Source organism: Rhea pennata, unplaced genomic scaffold (genome assembly GCF_028389875.1).
Source record: "Rhea pennata isolate bPtePen1 unplaced genomic scaffold, bPtePen1.pri scaffold_145, whole genome shotgun sequence".
Lineage (NCBI taxonomy): Eukaryota > Metazoa > Chordata > Aves > Rheiformes > Rheidae > Rhea > Rhea pennata.
In genome coordinates this window covers 43,127-59,508 of record NW_026907621.1, presented here as the reverse complement: position 1 = coordinate 59,508, position 16,382 = coordinate 43,127, and the positions used below count along the sequence as shown (strand labels likewise).

Here is a 16,382-nt window from a genome sequence, read left to right as displayed (position 1 = left end):
GAGACCCCTCTGGACCTTGGGGATCCCCCGGAGATGTTGGGGACCCCTTAGAGGGAGAAGACAAGGACATGGGGGCCGGGAACCCCCATGGGGTCTTTGGGGACCCCCATAGTGACCTCGGGGACCCCTTTGGGGACCTCCAGGACCCCCCGGAGGACCTCGGCACGGTGGTGAGACCCCTTTTGGAGACCCCTCTGGACCTTGGGGATCCTATAGAGGGAGAAGACGAGGACACGGGGGCGGGGAGCCCCCGTGGGGTCTTTGGGGACCCCCATAGTGACCTCGGGGACCCCTTTGGGGACCTCCAGGACCCCCCGGAGGACCTCGGCACGGTGGTGAGACCCCTTTTGGAGACCCCACTGGACCTTGGGGATCCTATAGAGGGAGAAGACGAGGACACGGGGGCGGGGAGCCCCCATGGGGTCTTTGGGGGCCCCCATAGTGACCTCGGGGACCCCTTTGGGGACCTCCAGGACCCCCCGGAGGACCTTGGCACGGTGGTGAGACCCCTTTTGGAGACCCCTCTGGACCTTGGGGATCCTATAGAGGGAGAAGACGAGGACACGGGGGCGGGGAGCCCCCATGGGGTCTTTGGGGACCCCCATAGTGACCTCGGGGACCCTTTTGGGGACCTCCAGGACCCCCCGGAGGACCTCGGCACGGTGGTGAGACCCCTTTTGGAGACCCCTCTGGACCTTGGGGACCCTGTAGAGGGAGAAGACGAGGACATGGGGGCGGGGGGCCGCCGTGGGGTCTTTGGGGACCCCCATAGTGACCTCGGGGACCCCTTTGGGGACCTCCAGGACCCCCCGGAGGACCTTGGCGAGGGGCTGAGACCCCTTTTGGAGACCCCTCTGGACCTTGGGGATCCCCCCGAGATGTTGGGGACCCCTTAGAGGGAGAAGATGAGGACATGGGGGCGGGGGACCCCCGTGGGGTCTTTGGGGACCCCCATAGTGACCTCGGTGACCCCCCGCCGAGGTCCATGGGGGGGTCCCCGACCCTTGGGGGGGGCCCGACCCTTGGGGGGGGGGCCTGCCCTGGTTTTGGGGTGAAAGTCTTGGGTTTTGGGGACCCCCGTGAGGATTTTTTTGGGGGGAGGGGGATTTCTCGGTTTTTTTGGGGGGGGTCCCCGCGGTTGGGGGGGGGAAGGGGGCGGGGCCGGGGGGGGGCGGGGCCGGGCGGTGGGGGCGGGACACAGATTCGGGGCCGCGAATGTAGCGGAGGCGACGCACAATAAAAGTGGTGGTGAAACGGCTGCGGCGGGCCCAGGCGTCCGGGAGGGGGCCCAGGCGTCCGGGAGGGGGGCCCAGGCGTCCGGGAGGGGCCCAGGCGTCCGGGGGAGGGCCCAGGCGTCCGGGGGGGGGGCCCAGGCGTCCGGGCAGCTCCTAGAAAGGGGGCCCAGGCGTCCGGGTGTCACCTCCAAAGGGGCCCAGGCGTCCGGGTGCTGCCCCTTATAGAGAACCTGGGTGGCCCCCAGAAAGGGGCCCAGGCGTCCGAGTGCCCCCACCCCCCCCCCCACACACACACACCCCAAAGGGGCCCAGGCATCCGGGTGCCTCTCATAAAAGGGGCCCAGGCATCCGGGCATCCCGTAAAAATGGGCCCAGGCGTCCGAGCGTCCCCTAAAAAGGGGCCCAGGCGTCCGGGCGTCCCTTCAAAAGGGGCCCAGGCGTCCGGGCATCCCGTAAAAATGGGCCCAGGTGTCCGAGCGTCCCCTAAAAAGGGGCCCAGGCGTCCGGGTGCCTCTTCAAAAGGGGCCCAGGCGTCCGGGCATCCCGTAAAAATGGGCCCAGGCGTCCGAGCGTCCCCTAAAAAGGGGCCCAGGCATCCGGGCGTCCCTTCAAAAGGGGCCCAGGCGTCCGGGCATCCCGTAAAAATGGGCCCAGGCGTCCGAGCGTCCCCTAAAAAGGGGCCCAGGCGTCCGGGCGCGTCTTTTCCAAAGGGGCCCAGGCGTCCGAGCCCATCCCAGCCTCCGGCATCCGCCTTCCTTCCTTCCTCCTCCTCCTCCTCCTCCTCCCTCCTCCCTCCCTCCCTCCCCCCCCCCCCCCCCCGCCTGGCCTCCGGCCTTATCCCAGGGGCCCAGGCGTCCGGGCGGGCCTTCCCCTTCCCAACTCCAAGACCCTCCTCCCCCCCCCGCCCCGGGGCGGAGGGGGGGGGGCCCAGGCGTCCGGGCGCTTCCATACATGGGCAGCGCGGGGCCCCGGGGGGGGGGGGGGGAGGAAGGAGGAGGGGGGGGGCCGCACCCAACCCCCGCCATGGACGACCTGGGTGAGGCCCCCGCGTCCGTCCCGTGTCTGTCCGTCCCGCGTCCGTCCGTCCCGCGTCCGTCTGTCCCGCGTCTGTCCGTCCCGCGTCCGTCCCCCCCCCCCCAACCTTCTCCGCGGCCCTCCGTCCCGTTCCCTCCTTCCGGCCTCCGTCCGTCCGTCCGTCCCGAGCCCGTCTCGCCGGCCGCCCGGCCCCTTCCCTCCCTCTCCGTCCGTCCGTCCGTCCCGTCCTGTCCCGTCCGTCCCGTCTCCTCCTCCTCCATCTTCTTCATCGGCTCCGTCTCCTCCGTCGGCTCCGTCTCCTTCCCCCCATCCCGTCTCGTTCTCCTCCATCTCCGTCTCCTCCATCGGCTCCGTCTCCTCCATCGTCCTCATCTCCTCCCCCCATCCCGTCTGCTCCATCTCCGTCGTCTCCATCATCTCCTCCATCTCCTCCATCGTCCTCATCTCCTTCCCCCCATCCCGTCTGCTCCATCTCCGTCGTCTCCATCATCTCCTCCATCTCCTCCATCGTCCTCATCTCCTTCCCCCATCCCGTCTGCTCCATCTCCGTCGTCTCCATCATCTCCTCCATCTCCTCCATCGTCCTCATCTCCTTCCCCCATCCCGTCTGCTCCATCTCCGTCGTCTCCATCATCTCCTCCATCTCCTCCATCGTCCTCATCTCCTCCCCCCATCCCGTCTGCTCCATCTCCGTCGTCTCCATCATCTCCTCCATCGTCTCCTCCTCCATCGTCCTCATCTCCTTCCCCTATCCCATCTGCTCCATCTCCTCCATCGTCCTCACTTCTTTCCCCATCCCGTCTCCTCCATCGTCTCCATCTCCATCATCTCCCTCGTCTCCATCATCTCCATCTCCTCCATCGTCCTCACCTCCTTCCCCATCCCGTCTGCTTCATCTCCATCGTCTCCATCATCTCCTCCATTGTCCTCACCTCTTTCCCCATCCCATCTCCTCCATCATCTCCATCTCCATCATCTCCCTTGTCTCCATCATCTCCATCATCTCCATCTCCTCCATCATCCTCGCCTCCTTCCTCCATCCCGTCTCCTCCATCTCCTCCATCGTCTCCATCGTCTCCGTCTCCTCCGTCGTCCTCACCTCCTTCCCCCAATCCCATTTCCTCCATCATCTCCATCTCCATCATCTCCCTCGTCTCCATCATCTCCATCTCCTCCATCGTCCTCACCTCCTTCCCCCATCCCGTCTCCTCCATCTCCATCTCCTCCATCTCCTCCATCATCTCCATCATCTCCATTCCCTCCATCGTCCTCACCTCCTTCCCCCCGCCCCATCTCCCCCATCGCCTGGGGAAGGGCCCATGGGTCCCCCCGGACTCCTGGGTCCCTGATGCCCCCCCCCCTGCCCCCTCTCTCCCCCCAACCACCAGACGCGCTGCTGGCTGACCTGGAGACAACGACGTCCCACCTGGCCCGGCGCCCGGTGCTGCTCACCGACCCGCCGGCGGGACCCCCAGTGACCCCCAGCCCCACAACTGAGGATGTGGCCCGGCCCCCGCCACCCCCCTATGGCCCCGTGAGGCAGCTCTGGAGACATCTGGGGGAGCTTCGGGGAGGGGAGACGGGGAGGGCGTAGGGGACAGTGGGGACATCGGGGACGGAGATCTTGGGGTTCGGGGGCCTTGGGGACATGGGGACATTGGGGACAGGGTCATGGAGACCCCTCGGATGGGACATTGGGGATGGAGAACCTTGGGGTTGGGTGGCCTTGGGGACATTGGGGACCCTGGGGATGGCAACCTTGGGGTTGGGTGGCCTTGGGGTCTTGGGGACATTGGGAATGGAGATCTTGGGGTTGGGGGGTCTTGGGGACACGGGGACATTGGGGACGGAGAAACTTGGGGTTGGGGGGTCTTGGGGACATTGGGGACATTGGGGACATTGGGGACAGGGTCATGGAGACCCCTCGGATGGGACATTGGGTATGGAGAACCTTGGGGTTGGGTGGCCTTGGGGACACGGGGACATTGGGGACAGAGATCTTGGGGTTGGCAGGTCTCAAGGACACAGGGACATCGGGGATGGAGACCTTGGGGTTGGGTGGCCTTGGGGACACAGGGACATTGGGGACAGAGATCTTGGGGTTGGCAGGTCTCAAGGACACAGGGACATCGGGGATGGAGACCTTGGGGTTGGGGGTTCTTGGGGACATGGGGACATCGGGGATGGAGACCTTGGGGTTGGGGGGCCTTGGAGACATGGGGACATTGGGGACGGGGTCATGGAGACCCCACGGATGGGACACTGGGGATGGCGACCTTGGGGTTGGGGGGTCTTGGGGACACGGGGACATTGGGGACTCTGGCAACCTTGGGGTTGGGTGGCCTTGGGGACATGGGGACATTGTGGATGGAGACCTTGGGGTTGGGGGGTCTTGGGGACAGGGGGACATTGTGGATGGAGATCTTGGGGTTGGGGGGTCTTGGGGACATTGGGGACATCGGGGATGGGGACCTTGGGGTTGGGTGGCCTTGGGGACATGGGGACATTGTGGATGGAGATCTTGGGGTTGGGGGGTCTTGGGGACACGGGGACATTGGGGACGGAGAAACTTGGGGTTGGGGGGTCTTGGGGACATTGGGGACATTGGGGACATTGGGGACAGGGTCATGGAGACCCCTCGGATGGGACATTGGGTATGGAGAACCTTGGGGTTGGGTGGCCTTGGGGACACGGGGACATTGGGGACAGAGATCTTGGGGTTGGCAGGTCTCAAGGACACAGGGACATCGGGGATGGAGACCTTGGGGTTGGGGGGCCTTGGGGACATCGGGGGTGGAGACCTTAGGGACATGGGGGACCCTCGGGACATGGGAGACACCGAGGAGCAACGGTGACGGGGACGGGGCGACCTCGGGGATCTTGGGGACCTGGAGACCTCAAGACGCCTCAAGATGGGGACACCGGGGTGGGGGTGGGGACACGTGACCACGGCGCCTCGACGTCCTCACCGAGCCCCTCGGGTGCCGGTCCGCAGGGGCCCAGCGCCGCCCCCCCGGCGGGGGGTGACACCGAGCAGCTCTACAGGTAGGTCGGAGGGTTGGGTGGACCTTGGGGACACCCCACCCACCGTGGGGACGGGACGTGTCACCAGCACCTCGTCCTCTGCGCCCCCCCCCCACCCCCCAGCACGGTGCACAAGGCTCGGGCGCCCCGCGCCGCCGCCCCCCGGCCCCACAGCCCCCCGGCGCCCCCCGGCCTGGGCGAGCTCGACCGGCTCCTGCGAGACCTCAACGTCACCCACTGCTCCATCGCAGGTAACCCCCCCACCCCGGGGTGCCCTGAAAGCACCCTGGGAGGGGGGCGGGGTGGGCGCTGCCCCCCACCCTCCGCCCCACCCGATGACCCTAAAAAACCACCCAGGGACCCCAAAAAACCACCCAGGGACCCCCAAAACCACCCAGGGAGCCCCACGTCTCCCTCGGGGCACCCCAAAGGCCGCGTTGAGGAACCTCAGGCCTCCACGAGGGCCCCGGGAACCACCCTGGGGACACCACAATTCACCCCAGGGACCCCCCAAAACTCCCGGGGACCCCAAAAAAAACACCCAGGGACCCCAAAAAACCACCCAGGGACCCACAAAACCACCCAGGGAGCCCCACGTCTCCCTCGGGGCACCCCAAAGGCCACGTCGAGGAACCCCAGACCTCCACGAGGGCCCCGGGAACCACCCTGGGGACCCCGAATTGCTCCCCCCACCGTGGGGCCCCCTAAATCCACCCGGGAGCACCCCAAAAGCCACCCCGGGGCCCCCCAAACCACCCTGCAGAACCCAAGAGCCTCTCTGAGGACCCCCCCACCCCGAACCACCCCAAGGACCCTCCTCAAACCACCCCCAGGCCCCCCAAATCCACCCCGAGGAGCCCCAAATTCACCCTGGGGACCCCCCAAACCACCCTGGGGACCCCAAAACCACCCTGGACCCCCCCAAAACCACCCTGGGGACCCCAAGAACCTCCGAGGATCCCTGTGCACCCACTGAGGACCCCCAAACTACCCTCGAGGTCTCCTCCCCCCTCCCCAAAAAAACCCCACCCTGAGGACCCACCACCACCACCAGCACCCCCCAAAACCCACCCTGGGGCATCCCAGACCCCTCCCTGGTGTCCCCCCCACCACCACCCTAAGGACCCACGGACACCCCGTCCCTGGGGGCACCCACCATGTCCCCCCCCACCCCCCGGCAGATGAGATCCTGGCCCAGTTCCCACCGCTGAAGGGTCCCGACGGGGAGAAGAAGGAGGAGAAGGAGGAGGAGGAGGAGGAGGCCGAAGATGGGGCGTCCCCTCCGCGGTGAGCAGCACCCGTGGGGCCGGGGAACGAGACCCTCCCCGCCCCCCTCCAAGTGGGTGCACCCCGATATGAGGTGGCCCCCCCCCCCAAGGATTTGCACCCAATATGGGGTGGCCCAAGGGTGCTGCACGTCAATATGGGGTGACCATGGGGTGCTGCACCCCAATATGGGGTGACCCAAGGATGCTGTACCTCGATATGGGGTGACTATGGGGTGCTGTACCTCAATATGGGGTGACCTAAGGGTGCTGCACCTTGATATGGGGTGACCATGGGGTGCTGCACCCAACATGGGGTGACCTAAGGGTGCTGCACGTCAATATGGGGTGACCATGGGGTGCTGCACCCCAATGTGGGGTGACCCCAGGATGCCACACCTCGATATGGGGTGACTATGGGGTGCTGTACCTCAATATGGGGTGACCTAAGGGTGCTGCACCTTGATATGGGGTGACCATGGGGTGCTGCACCCAATATGGGGTGACCTAAGGGTGCTGCACGTCAATATGGGGTGACCCAAGGGTGCTGCACCCTGATGTGGGATGACCTAAGGGTGCTGCACCCCAATATGGATGACCATGGGGTGCTGCACCTCAATGTGGGGTGACCATGGGGTGCTGTACCCCAATATGGGGTGACCATTGGGTGCTGCACCCCAACATGAGGTGACCATGGGGTGCTGCACCCAATATGGGGTGACCATTGGGTGCTGCACCCCAATGTGGGGTGACCATGGGGTGCTGCACCCCAACATGTGGTGACCTTGGGGTGCTGCACCTCAACATGGGGTGACCTAAGGGTGCTGCACCCAACACGGGGTGGGGGGGGGGCCTTGGGGTGCTCCCCATGGGTGCCGCTCCCCATTACTTCATCCACCCGCCCCGGCGTCCCCTTGACCCCGTGTCTCCCCCCACCACCAGCACCACCACCACCACCAGCACCACCACCAGCACCACCACCAGCACCACCACCAGCACCCTTGGGTGCAGCTCGGGGCCCCCCCCGCCCTCGGCCTCCTCGGCCACCCAGGAGCTCGACCGCCTCATGGCCTCGCTCTCCGACTTCCGCCTCCGCAGCACGGTGAGTCGGGCGCGGGTCCCCACCCACCCGCTCACCTCCCCCACGGCACCCACGGGTGACGGCCGTGTCCTCCTCCCACGCCCGCAGCCGCCGCCGCCGGTGGTGCAACAGCCGGCGCCCGGCACCCTCGACTCCATGCTGGTGCTGCTACAGTCGGACCTGAGCCGCCGCGGGGTGCCCACGGGCTCCAAGGGGCTCTGCGGCGCCTGCCAGAAGCCCATCGCCGGGCAGGTGGGTGCTGGGTGGGGAGGGAGGACCCAAGGGTGGCTGTGCGGGTGCGGGGTGTCCCCCCCCCCCACCACCACCCACCCCGTGTAGAGGTGCACCTCAACGGTCGGTCACCCTAGGGTGCTGCGTCGCACTGTTGGGTGGACCCAAGGGAGATGCCACCTGGTGTAGGGTGGGGTGAGCCCAGGGTGGTGCACCCCAACGGTGGGTTCCTCTATGGGTGCCGGACCTCCGTATGGGGGGGACCCCGGGGTGCCGCACGTCGGTATGGGGTGACTCTGGGGAGACGCGCCTCAAGATGGGGTGCAGGGTGCTGCACCCCGATGGGGGGGGGGGCCGAGCCCAGGGTGGTGCACCCCAACGGTGGGTTCCTCTATGGGTGCCGGACCTCCGTATGGGGGGGACCCCGGGGTGCCGCACGTCAGTATGGGGTGACTCTGGGGAGACGCGCCTCAAGATGGGGTGCAGGGTGCTGCACCCCGATGGGGGGGGGGCCGAGCCCAGGGTGGTGCACCCCAACGGTGGGTTCCTCTATGGGTGCCGGACCTCCGTATGGGGGGGACCCCGGGGTGCCGCACGTCAGTATGGGGTGACTCTGGGGAGACGCGCCTCAAGATGGGGTGCAGGGTGCTGCACCCCGATGGGGGGGGGGCCGAGCCCAGGGTGGTGCACCCCAACGGTGGGTTCCTCTATGGGTGCTGGACCTCCATATTGAGCAATAATTGGGCTATGAGTGGGATTCGGGGTGGGGGGCGGTGACTCCTCCGGGAGCACCCTGACCCCCACCCCCACCCCCACCCCGTCTCCTGCAGGTGGTGACGGCGCTGGGGTGCACGTGGCACCCCGAGCACTTCGTGTGCGCCCACTGCCAGCAGGAGCTGGGGGGCAGCACCTTCTTCGAGAAGGACGGGGCGCCCTACTGCGAGCGCGACTACTTCCAGCTCTTCGCCCCCCGCTGCGGCCAGTGCGCCCAGCCCATCCTCGACGTGAGCGCCCCACGGCACCCATGGGTGGCACCGGGCGGAGGGTGGTTGGTGGGGGGGGGAGGGGTTGCGCACTGGGGTCCCGGGCGTGGGTGGATGGTGGAGCACCTTGGTGTGGGGGGGGGGGGCGGGTCTGAGTTGGGGGGAGCTGTGGAGGGTAGGGGGTGGTCCGAGGGGTGCTGCTCGAGGGTGGTGGGGGACACCCAAGGGTGCTATGGGGCTCCCAAGGGTGCTGGGGGAGGCTCAGTGCTGGTGGAGGACACCCAAAGGTGATGAGGGATGACCAAGAGGGCCATAGGGCACCTAAGGGTGGTGGGAGACACCCAAGGGAGCTATGGGATGCCCAAGGGTGGTGGGGGACACCCAAGGGTGCTATGGGGCTCCCAAGGGTGCTGGGGGAGGCTCAGTGCTGGTGGAGGACACCCAAAGGTGATGAGGGATGCCCAAGGGGGCCATGGGACACCCAAGGGTGGTGTAGGACACCCAAGGGTGCTATGGGATGTCCAAGGGGGCCATGGGACACCCAAGCGTGGTTGGGGACACCCAAGGGTGCTATGGGATGCTCAGTGGTGGTGGAGGACACCCAAAGGTGATGAGGGATGACCAAGGGGGCCATGGGACACCCAAGGGTGGTGAGGGACACCCAAGGGTGCTATGGGATGCCCAAGGGGGCCATGGGACACCCAAGGGTGGTGTAGGACACCCAAGGGTGCCATAGGATGCCCAAGGGGGCCATGGGACACCCAAGGGTGGTGTAGGACACCCAAGGGTGCTATAGGATGCCCAAGGGGGCCATGGGACACCCAAGGGTGGTGTAGGACACCCAAGGGTGCTATGGGATGCCCAAGGGGGCCATGGGACACCCAAGGGTGGTGTAGGACACCCAAGGGTGCTATGGGATGTCCAAGGGGGCCATGGGACACCCAAGCGTGGTTGGGGACACCCAAGGGTGCTATGGGATGCTCAGTGGTGGTGGAGGACACCCAAAGGTGATGAGGGATGACCAAGGGGGCCATGGGACACCCAAGGGTGGTGAGGGACACCCAAGGGTGCTATGGGATGCCCAAGGGGGCCATGGGACACCCAAGGGTGGTGTAGGACACCCAAGGATGCTATAGGATGCCCAAGGGGGCCATGGGACACCCAAGGGTGGTGTAGGACACCCAAGGGTGCTATAGGATGCCCAAGGGGGCCATGGGACACCCAAGGGTGGTGGAGGACATCCAAGGAGGCCATGGGATGACCAAGGATGGTGGAGGATACCCGAGGGGGCCATGGGACACCCAAGGGTGGTGGAGGACACCCAAAGGTGCTATGGGATGACCAGGGATGCTATGGGGCACCCAAGGGTGCTATGGGATGTCCAAGGGGGCCACAGGATGCCCAAGGGTGGTGGAGAACACCCAAGGGGGGCTGTGTGTGGGAAAGCCGAGGGTGCTCTAGGGCACCCAAGGGTGCTCTGGGGCACCCAAAGGTGGCGGGAGGCCCCCTGGGGTGGGCGGTGACACCCCCACCCCGTGCCGTCCGGCAGAAAATGGTGACGGCGCTGGACAAGAACTGGCACCCGGAGCACTTCTGCTGCGTCAAGTGCGGGCGGCCCTTCGGCGAGGAGGGTGGGTGCCCCCGGGGCCACCCGCGTCCCCACGCCCTGACCTTCTCCAGAGCTGTCCCACCACCGCGTCCGCGTCCGTCCCCGCGTCCGTCCCCACGTCCTGCCGTCCCCCGCGTGGGTCTCACCACCATCCCCACGTCCGTCCCCACGTCCTGCCGTCCCCCTGTGGGTCTCACCACCATCCCTGCGTCCATCCCCACGTCCTGCCGTCCCCCTGTGGGTCTCACCACCATCCCCGCGTCCGTCCCCACGTCCTGCCGTCCCCCTGTGGGTCTCACCACCATCCCCGCGTCCGTCCCCACGTCCTGCCGTCCCCCGCGTGGGTCTCACCACCATCCCCACGTCCGTCCCCACGTCCTGCCGTCCCCCGCGTGGGTCTCACCACCATCCCTGCGTCCATCCCCACGTCCTGCCGTCCCCCGCGTGGGTCTCACCACCATCCCCGCGTCCGTCCCCACGTCCTGCCGTCCCCCTGTGGGTCTCACCACCATCCCCGCGTCCGTCCCCACGTCCTGCCGTCCCCGTGTGGGTCCCACCACCATCCCCACGTCCCGTCCCCACGTCCTGCCGTCCCCCTGTGGGTCTCACCACCACCCCCACGTCCGTCCCCACGTCCTGCCGTCCCCCTGTGGGTCCCACCACCACCCCCGCGTCCGTCCCCGCGTCCGTCCCCACGTCCTGCCGTCCCCCTGTGGGTCTCACCACCATCCCCACGTCCGTCCCCACATCCTGCCGTCCCCCGCGTGGGTCTCACCACCATCCCCGCGTCCGTCCCCACGTCCTGCCGTCCCCCCTGTGGGTCTCACCACCATCCCCACGTCCATCCCCACGTCCTGCCGTCCCCCGCGTGGGTCTCACCACCACCCCCACGTCCGTCCCCACGTCCTGCCATCCCCCGCGTGGGTCTCACCACCACCCCCACGTCCGTCCCCACGTCCTACCATCCCCCTGTGGGTCTCACCACCATCCCCACGTCCATCCCCACGTCCTGCCGTCCCCCACGTGGGTCTCACCACCATCCCCGCGTCCGTCCCCACGTCCTGCCGTCCCCCGCGTGGGTCCCACCACCATCCCCGCGTCCGTCCCCACGTCCTGCCGTCCCCCTGTGGGTCTCACCACCATCCCCGCGTCCGTCCCCACGTCCTGCCGTCCCCCTGTGGGTCTCACCACCATCCCCGCGTCCGTCCCCGCGTCCGTCCCCACGTCCTGCCGTCCCCCTGTGGGTCTCACCACCATCCCCACGTCCGTCCCCACGTCCTGCCGTCCCCCTGTGGGTCTCACCACCATCCCCACGTCCGTCCCCACGTCCTGCCGTCCCCCTGTGGGTCTCACCACCATCCCTGCGTCCGTCCCCACGTCCTGCCGTCCCCCGTGTGGGTCCCACCACCACCCCCACGTCCATCTCCACGTCCTGCCGTCCCCGTGTGGGTCTCACCACCATCCCCACGTCCGTCCCCGCGTCCGTCCCCACGTCCTGCCGTCCCCCTGTGGGTCTCACCACCATCCCCACGTCCATCCCCACGTCCTACCGTCCCCCTGTGGGTCTCACCACCACCCCCACATCCGTCCCCGCGTCTGTCCCCACGTCCTGCCGTCCCCCTGTGGGTCTCACCACCATCCCCACGTCCGTCCCCACGTCCGTCCCCACGTCCTGCTGTCCCCCTGTGGGTCTCACCACCACCCCCACGTCCGTCCCCACGTCCTGCCGTCCCCCTGTGGGTCTCACCACCACCCCCACATCCGTCCCCGCGTCCGTCCCCACATCCTGCCGTCCCCCTGTGGGTCTCACCACCATCCCCACGTCCGTCCCCACGTCCTACCGTCCCCCTGTGGGTCTCACCACCACCCCCGCGTCCGTCCCCGCGTCCGTCCCCACGTCCTACCGTCCCCCTGTGGGTCTCACCACCACCCCCACGTCCGTCCCCACGTCCTACCGTCCCCGTGTGGGTCTCATCCCCACCCCCACGTCCATCCCCACGTCCTACCATCCCCCTGTGGGTCTCACCACCACCCCCACGTCCATCCCCACGTCCTACCGTCCCCCGCGTGGGTCTCACCACCACCCCCACGTCCATCCCCACGACCTGCCGTCCCCCGCGTGGGTCTCACCACCATCCCCACGTCCGTCCCCACGTCCTGCCGTCCCCCTGTGGGTCTCACCACCAGCCCCACGTCCGTCCCCACGTCCTGCCGTCCCCCGTGTAGGTCTCACCACCACCCCCACGTCCATCTCCACGTCCTGCCGTCCCCCTGTGGGTCTCACCACCACCCCCGCGTCCGTCCCCACGTCCTGCCGTCCCCCGCGTGGGTCTCACCACCATCCCCGCGTCCGTCCCCACGTCCTGCCGTCCCCCGCGTGGGTCCCACCACCATCCCCGCGTCCGTCCCCACGTCCTGCCATCCCCCTGTGGGTCTCACCACCATCCCCGCGTCCGTCCCCACGTCCTACCATCCCCCTGCGGGTCTCACCACCATCCCCACGTCCGTCCCCGTGTCCGTCCCCACGTCCTGCCGTCCCCCGTGTGGGTCTCACCACCATCCCCGTGTCCGTCCCCACGTCCTACCATCCCTCTGTGGGTCTCACCACCATCCCCACGTCCATCCCCACGTCCTACCATCCCTCTGTGGGTCTCACCACCATCCCCACGTCCATCCCCACGTCCTGCCGTCCCCCTGTGGGTCTCACCACCACCCCCACATCCGTCCCCGCGTCCGTCCCCACGTCCTGCCGTCCCCGTGTGGGTCTCACCACCACCCCCGCGTCCGTCTCCACATCCTGCCGTCCCCCTGTGGGTCTCACCACCATCCCCACGTCCGTCCCCACGTCCGTCCCCACGTCCTGCCGTCCCCCTGTGGGTCTCACCACCATCCCCACGTCCGTCCCCACGTCCGTCCCCACGTCCTACCGTCCCCCTGTGGGTCTCACCACCACCCCCACGTCCGTCCCCACGTCCTGCTGTCCCCCTGTGGGTCTCACCACCACCCCCACGTCCATCCCCACGTCCTACCATCCCCGTGTGGGTCTCATCCCCACCCCCACGTCCATCCCCACGTCCTACCATCCCCCTGTGGGTCTCACCACCACCCCCACGTCCATCCCCATGCCACCCCACGCCTTGCCCCCCTGCCCTGGGCCCCAGCCCCGGCGTCACCGTCTCCCCCTGCTTCTCCGCAGGCTTCCTGGAGAAGGACGGCCAGCAGTACTGCCGGCAGGACTTCGCCGAGCTCTTCGCCAGCCGCTGCCGGGGCTGCGGGCGACCCATCCTGGAGGGCTACGTGGCCGCCCTCGAGGGCCTCTGGCACCCCGAGTGCTTCGTCTGCGGGGTGAGTGCCCACCCGGGTCCCCACGTCTCCCTCCCCGATGTCCCCGAGAGCGATTCGTGTCCCCACGTCCCCATCCCTGATGTCCTCATCACTGGGAGACCTTCATGACCCCATCCCCATGTCCACCATGTCCCTGATGTCCCCATCACCAGGAGACCTTCACGCCCCCCATCTGCATGTCCCCATCCCTGATGTCCCCATCACCAGGAGAACTTCACACCCCCCCATCCCCACGTCCACCATGTCCCTGATGTCCCCATCACCAGGAGACCTTCACGCCCCCCATCTGCATGTCCCCATCCCTGATGTCCTCATCACCAGGAGACCTTCATGACCCCATCCCCGCGTCCACCATGTCCCGGATGTCCCCATCACCAGGAGAACTTCACACCCCCCCCCATCCCTACGTCCACCATGTCCCTGATGTCCCCATCACCAGGAGAACTTCACACCCCCCCATCCCCACGTCCACCATGTCCCGGATGTCCCCATCACCAGGAGACCTTCACGCCCCCCATCTGCATGTCCCCATCCCTGATATCCTCATCACTGGGAGACCTTCATGACCCCATCCCCATGTCCACCATGTCCCTGATGTCCCCATCACCAGGAGACCTTCACGCCCCCCATCCCCACGTCCACCACGTCCCGGATGTCCCCATCCCCACGTCCCTCTGCCCCAGATGTCCCCCAGGAGACCTTCATGCCCCCTCCATCCCCACGTCCACCACGTCCCAGATGTCCCCATCCCCACAACCCTCTGCCCCAGATGTCCCCCGGGAGACCTTCACGCCCCCCATCCCCACGTCCACCACGTCCCGGATGTCCCCATCTCCACGTCCCTCTGCCCCAGATGTCCCCCAGGAGACCTTCACGCCCCCCCATCCAAACGTCCCTCACTAACGTCCCCACCGTCTGTCCCCCACCCCCCACCCCACCCCACCCCACGTCCCCAGGAGTGCTTGGCGCCCTTCTCGGCCGGCACCTTCTTCGAGGCCGGGGGTCGGCCCTACTGCGAGCGGCACTTCCGGGGGGGCCGGGCCCAGGCGTGCCGGGGCTGCGGGGAGCCCATCGCCGGGCGTTGCGTCACCGCCATGGCCCAACGCTTCCACCCCGAGCACTTCGTCTGCGCCTTCTGCCGCCGGCCCCTGGCCAAGGGCCCCTTCCAGGAGCAGGCCGGCAAGGCCTACTGCCAACCCTGCTTCCGGCGGCTCTTCGGCTGAGGCCGCCGGCGGCGCGCCGTGGGGCGCCCCACCACCACCGCCACCATCCCCTCCGCACGGATCGCCTCTTCCTCCCAACCCCGCTCGGGGCTCCCGGGACGCCCCTTGGAGCCCGCTTGGATCAGCCGTGGGAGGGGCCTCACGGCTCGTGGTGGCACCAAGGAGGAGGTCCCGACCCATGGCTCGGCCCCACGGAGGCCCCCCCGGACCCTCCTTGGACGTCCCATGGATCCTGCTTGGAGCCCACTCGGATTCCCCATGGCACTTTGAGGGGTCTCACAGCTCACGGTGGCACCAGGAGAAGGTCCTGACCCACAGCTCAGCACCACGGCCCCATAGAGCACCCCCGGACCCTCCTTGGACGTCCCATGGATCCTGCTTGGAGCCCACTCGGATTCCCCATGGCACTTTGAGGGGCCTCACGGCTCACGGTGGCACCAGGAGAAGGTCCTGACCCACGGCTCAGCACCACGGCCCCATAGAGCACCCCCGGACCCTCCTTGGACGTCCCATGGATCCTGCTTGGAGCCCACTCGGATTCCCCATGGCACTTTGAGGGGTCTCACAGCTCACGATGGCACCAGGAGAAGGTCCTGACCCACAGCTCAGCACCACAGCCCCATAGAGCACCCCCGGACCCTCCTTGGACGTCCCATGGATCCTGCTTGGAGCCCACTTGGATTCCCCATGGCACTTTGAGGGGCCTCACGGCTCACGGTGGCACCAGGAGAAGGTCCTGACCCATGGCTCAGCACCACAGCCCCATAGAGCACCCCCCGCAGACCCTCCTTGGACGTCCCATGGATCCTGCTTGGAGCCCGCTCGGATTCCCCATGGCACTTTGAGGGGTCTCACGGCTCACAGTGGCACCAGGAGAAGGTCCTGACCCACAGCTCAGCACCACGGCCCCATAGAGCACCCCACAGACCCTCCTTGGACGTCCCATGGATCCTGCTTGGAGCCCACTCGGATTCCCCATGGCACTTTGAGGGGCCTCATAGCTCACGGTGGCACCAGGAGAAGGTCCTGACCCACAGCTCAGCACCACAGCCCCATAGAGCACCCCCGGACCCTCCTTGGACGTCCCATGGATCCTGCTTGGAGCCCACTTGGATTCCCCATGGCACTTTGAGGGGCCTCACAACTCACGGTGGCACCAGGAGAAGGTCCTGACCCACGGCTCAGCACCACGGCCCCATAGAGCACCCCACAGACCCTCCTTGGACGTCCCATGGATCCTGCTTGGAGCCCACTCGGATTCCCCATGGCACTTTGAGGGGCCTCACGGCTCACGGTGGCACCAGGAGAAGGTCCTGACCCACGGCTCAGCACCACAGCCCCATAGAGCACC

At 67.6% G+C, this 16,382-nt stretch overlaps 2 protein-coding genes across 2 annotated transcripts; both read left to right on the top strand.

The window, feature by feature from the left end:
• Positions 1–2,215: 2,215 nt before the first annotated feature.
• Positions 2,216–15,307, top strand: TGFB1I1 (transforming growth factor beta 1 induced transcript 1). The gene is made up of 11 exons (XM_062600891.1): positions 2,216–2,271; positions 3,659–3,804; positions 5,266–5,315; positions 5,418–5,545; positions 6,476–6,581; positions 7,502–7,661; positions 7,749–7,892; positions 8,702–8,875; positions 10,404–10,485; positions 13,660–13,808; positions 14,765–15,307. Exons 1-11 carry the CDS (start codon positions 2,259–2,261, stop codon positions 15,029–15,031), a joined length of 1,419 nt encoding a protein of 472 aa, XP_062456875.1. The 5' UTR covers positions 2,216–2,258; the 3' UTR covers positions 15,032–15,307.
• LOC134154170 (uncharacterized) lies at positions 10,735–12,689 on the top strand (the record flags this gene model as incomplete). The annotated part of the gene is made up of 3 exons (XM_062600884.1): positions 10,735–10,855; positions 11,703–12,478; positions 12,651–12,689. Coding segments are annotated over 3 exons (936 nt in total), but the record flags the coding sequence as incomplete, so codon positions are not given.
• Positions 15,308–16,382: the final 1,075 nt, after the last annotated feature.

Coding starts and splice junctions, on each gene's coding strand:
- TGFB1I1 (XM_062600891.1), top strand. Junction 5,546..6,475: donor CACCCACTGCTCCATCGCAG/GTAACCCCCCCA, acceptor ACCCCCCGGCAG/ATGAGATCCTGGCCCAGTTC. Junction 6,582..7,501: donor GATGGGGCGTCCCCTCCGCG/GTGAGCAGCACC, acceptor CCCCACCACCAG/CACCACCACCACCACCAGCA.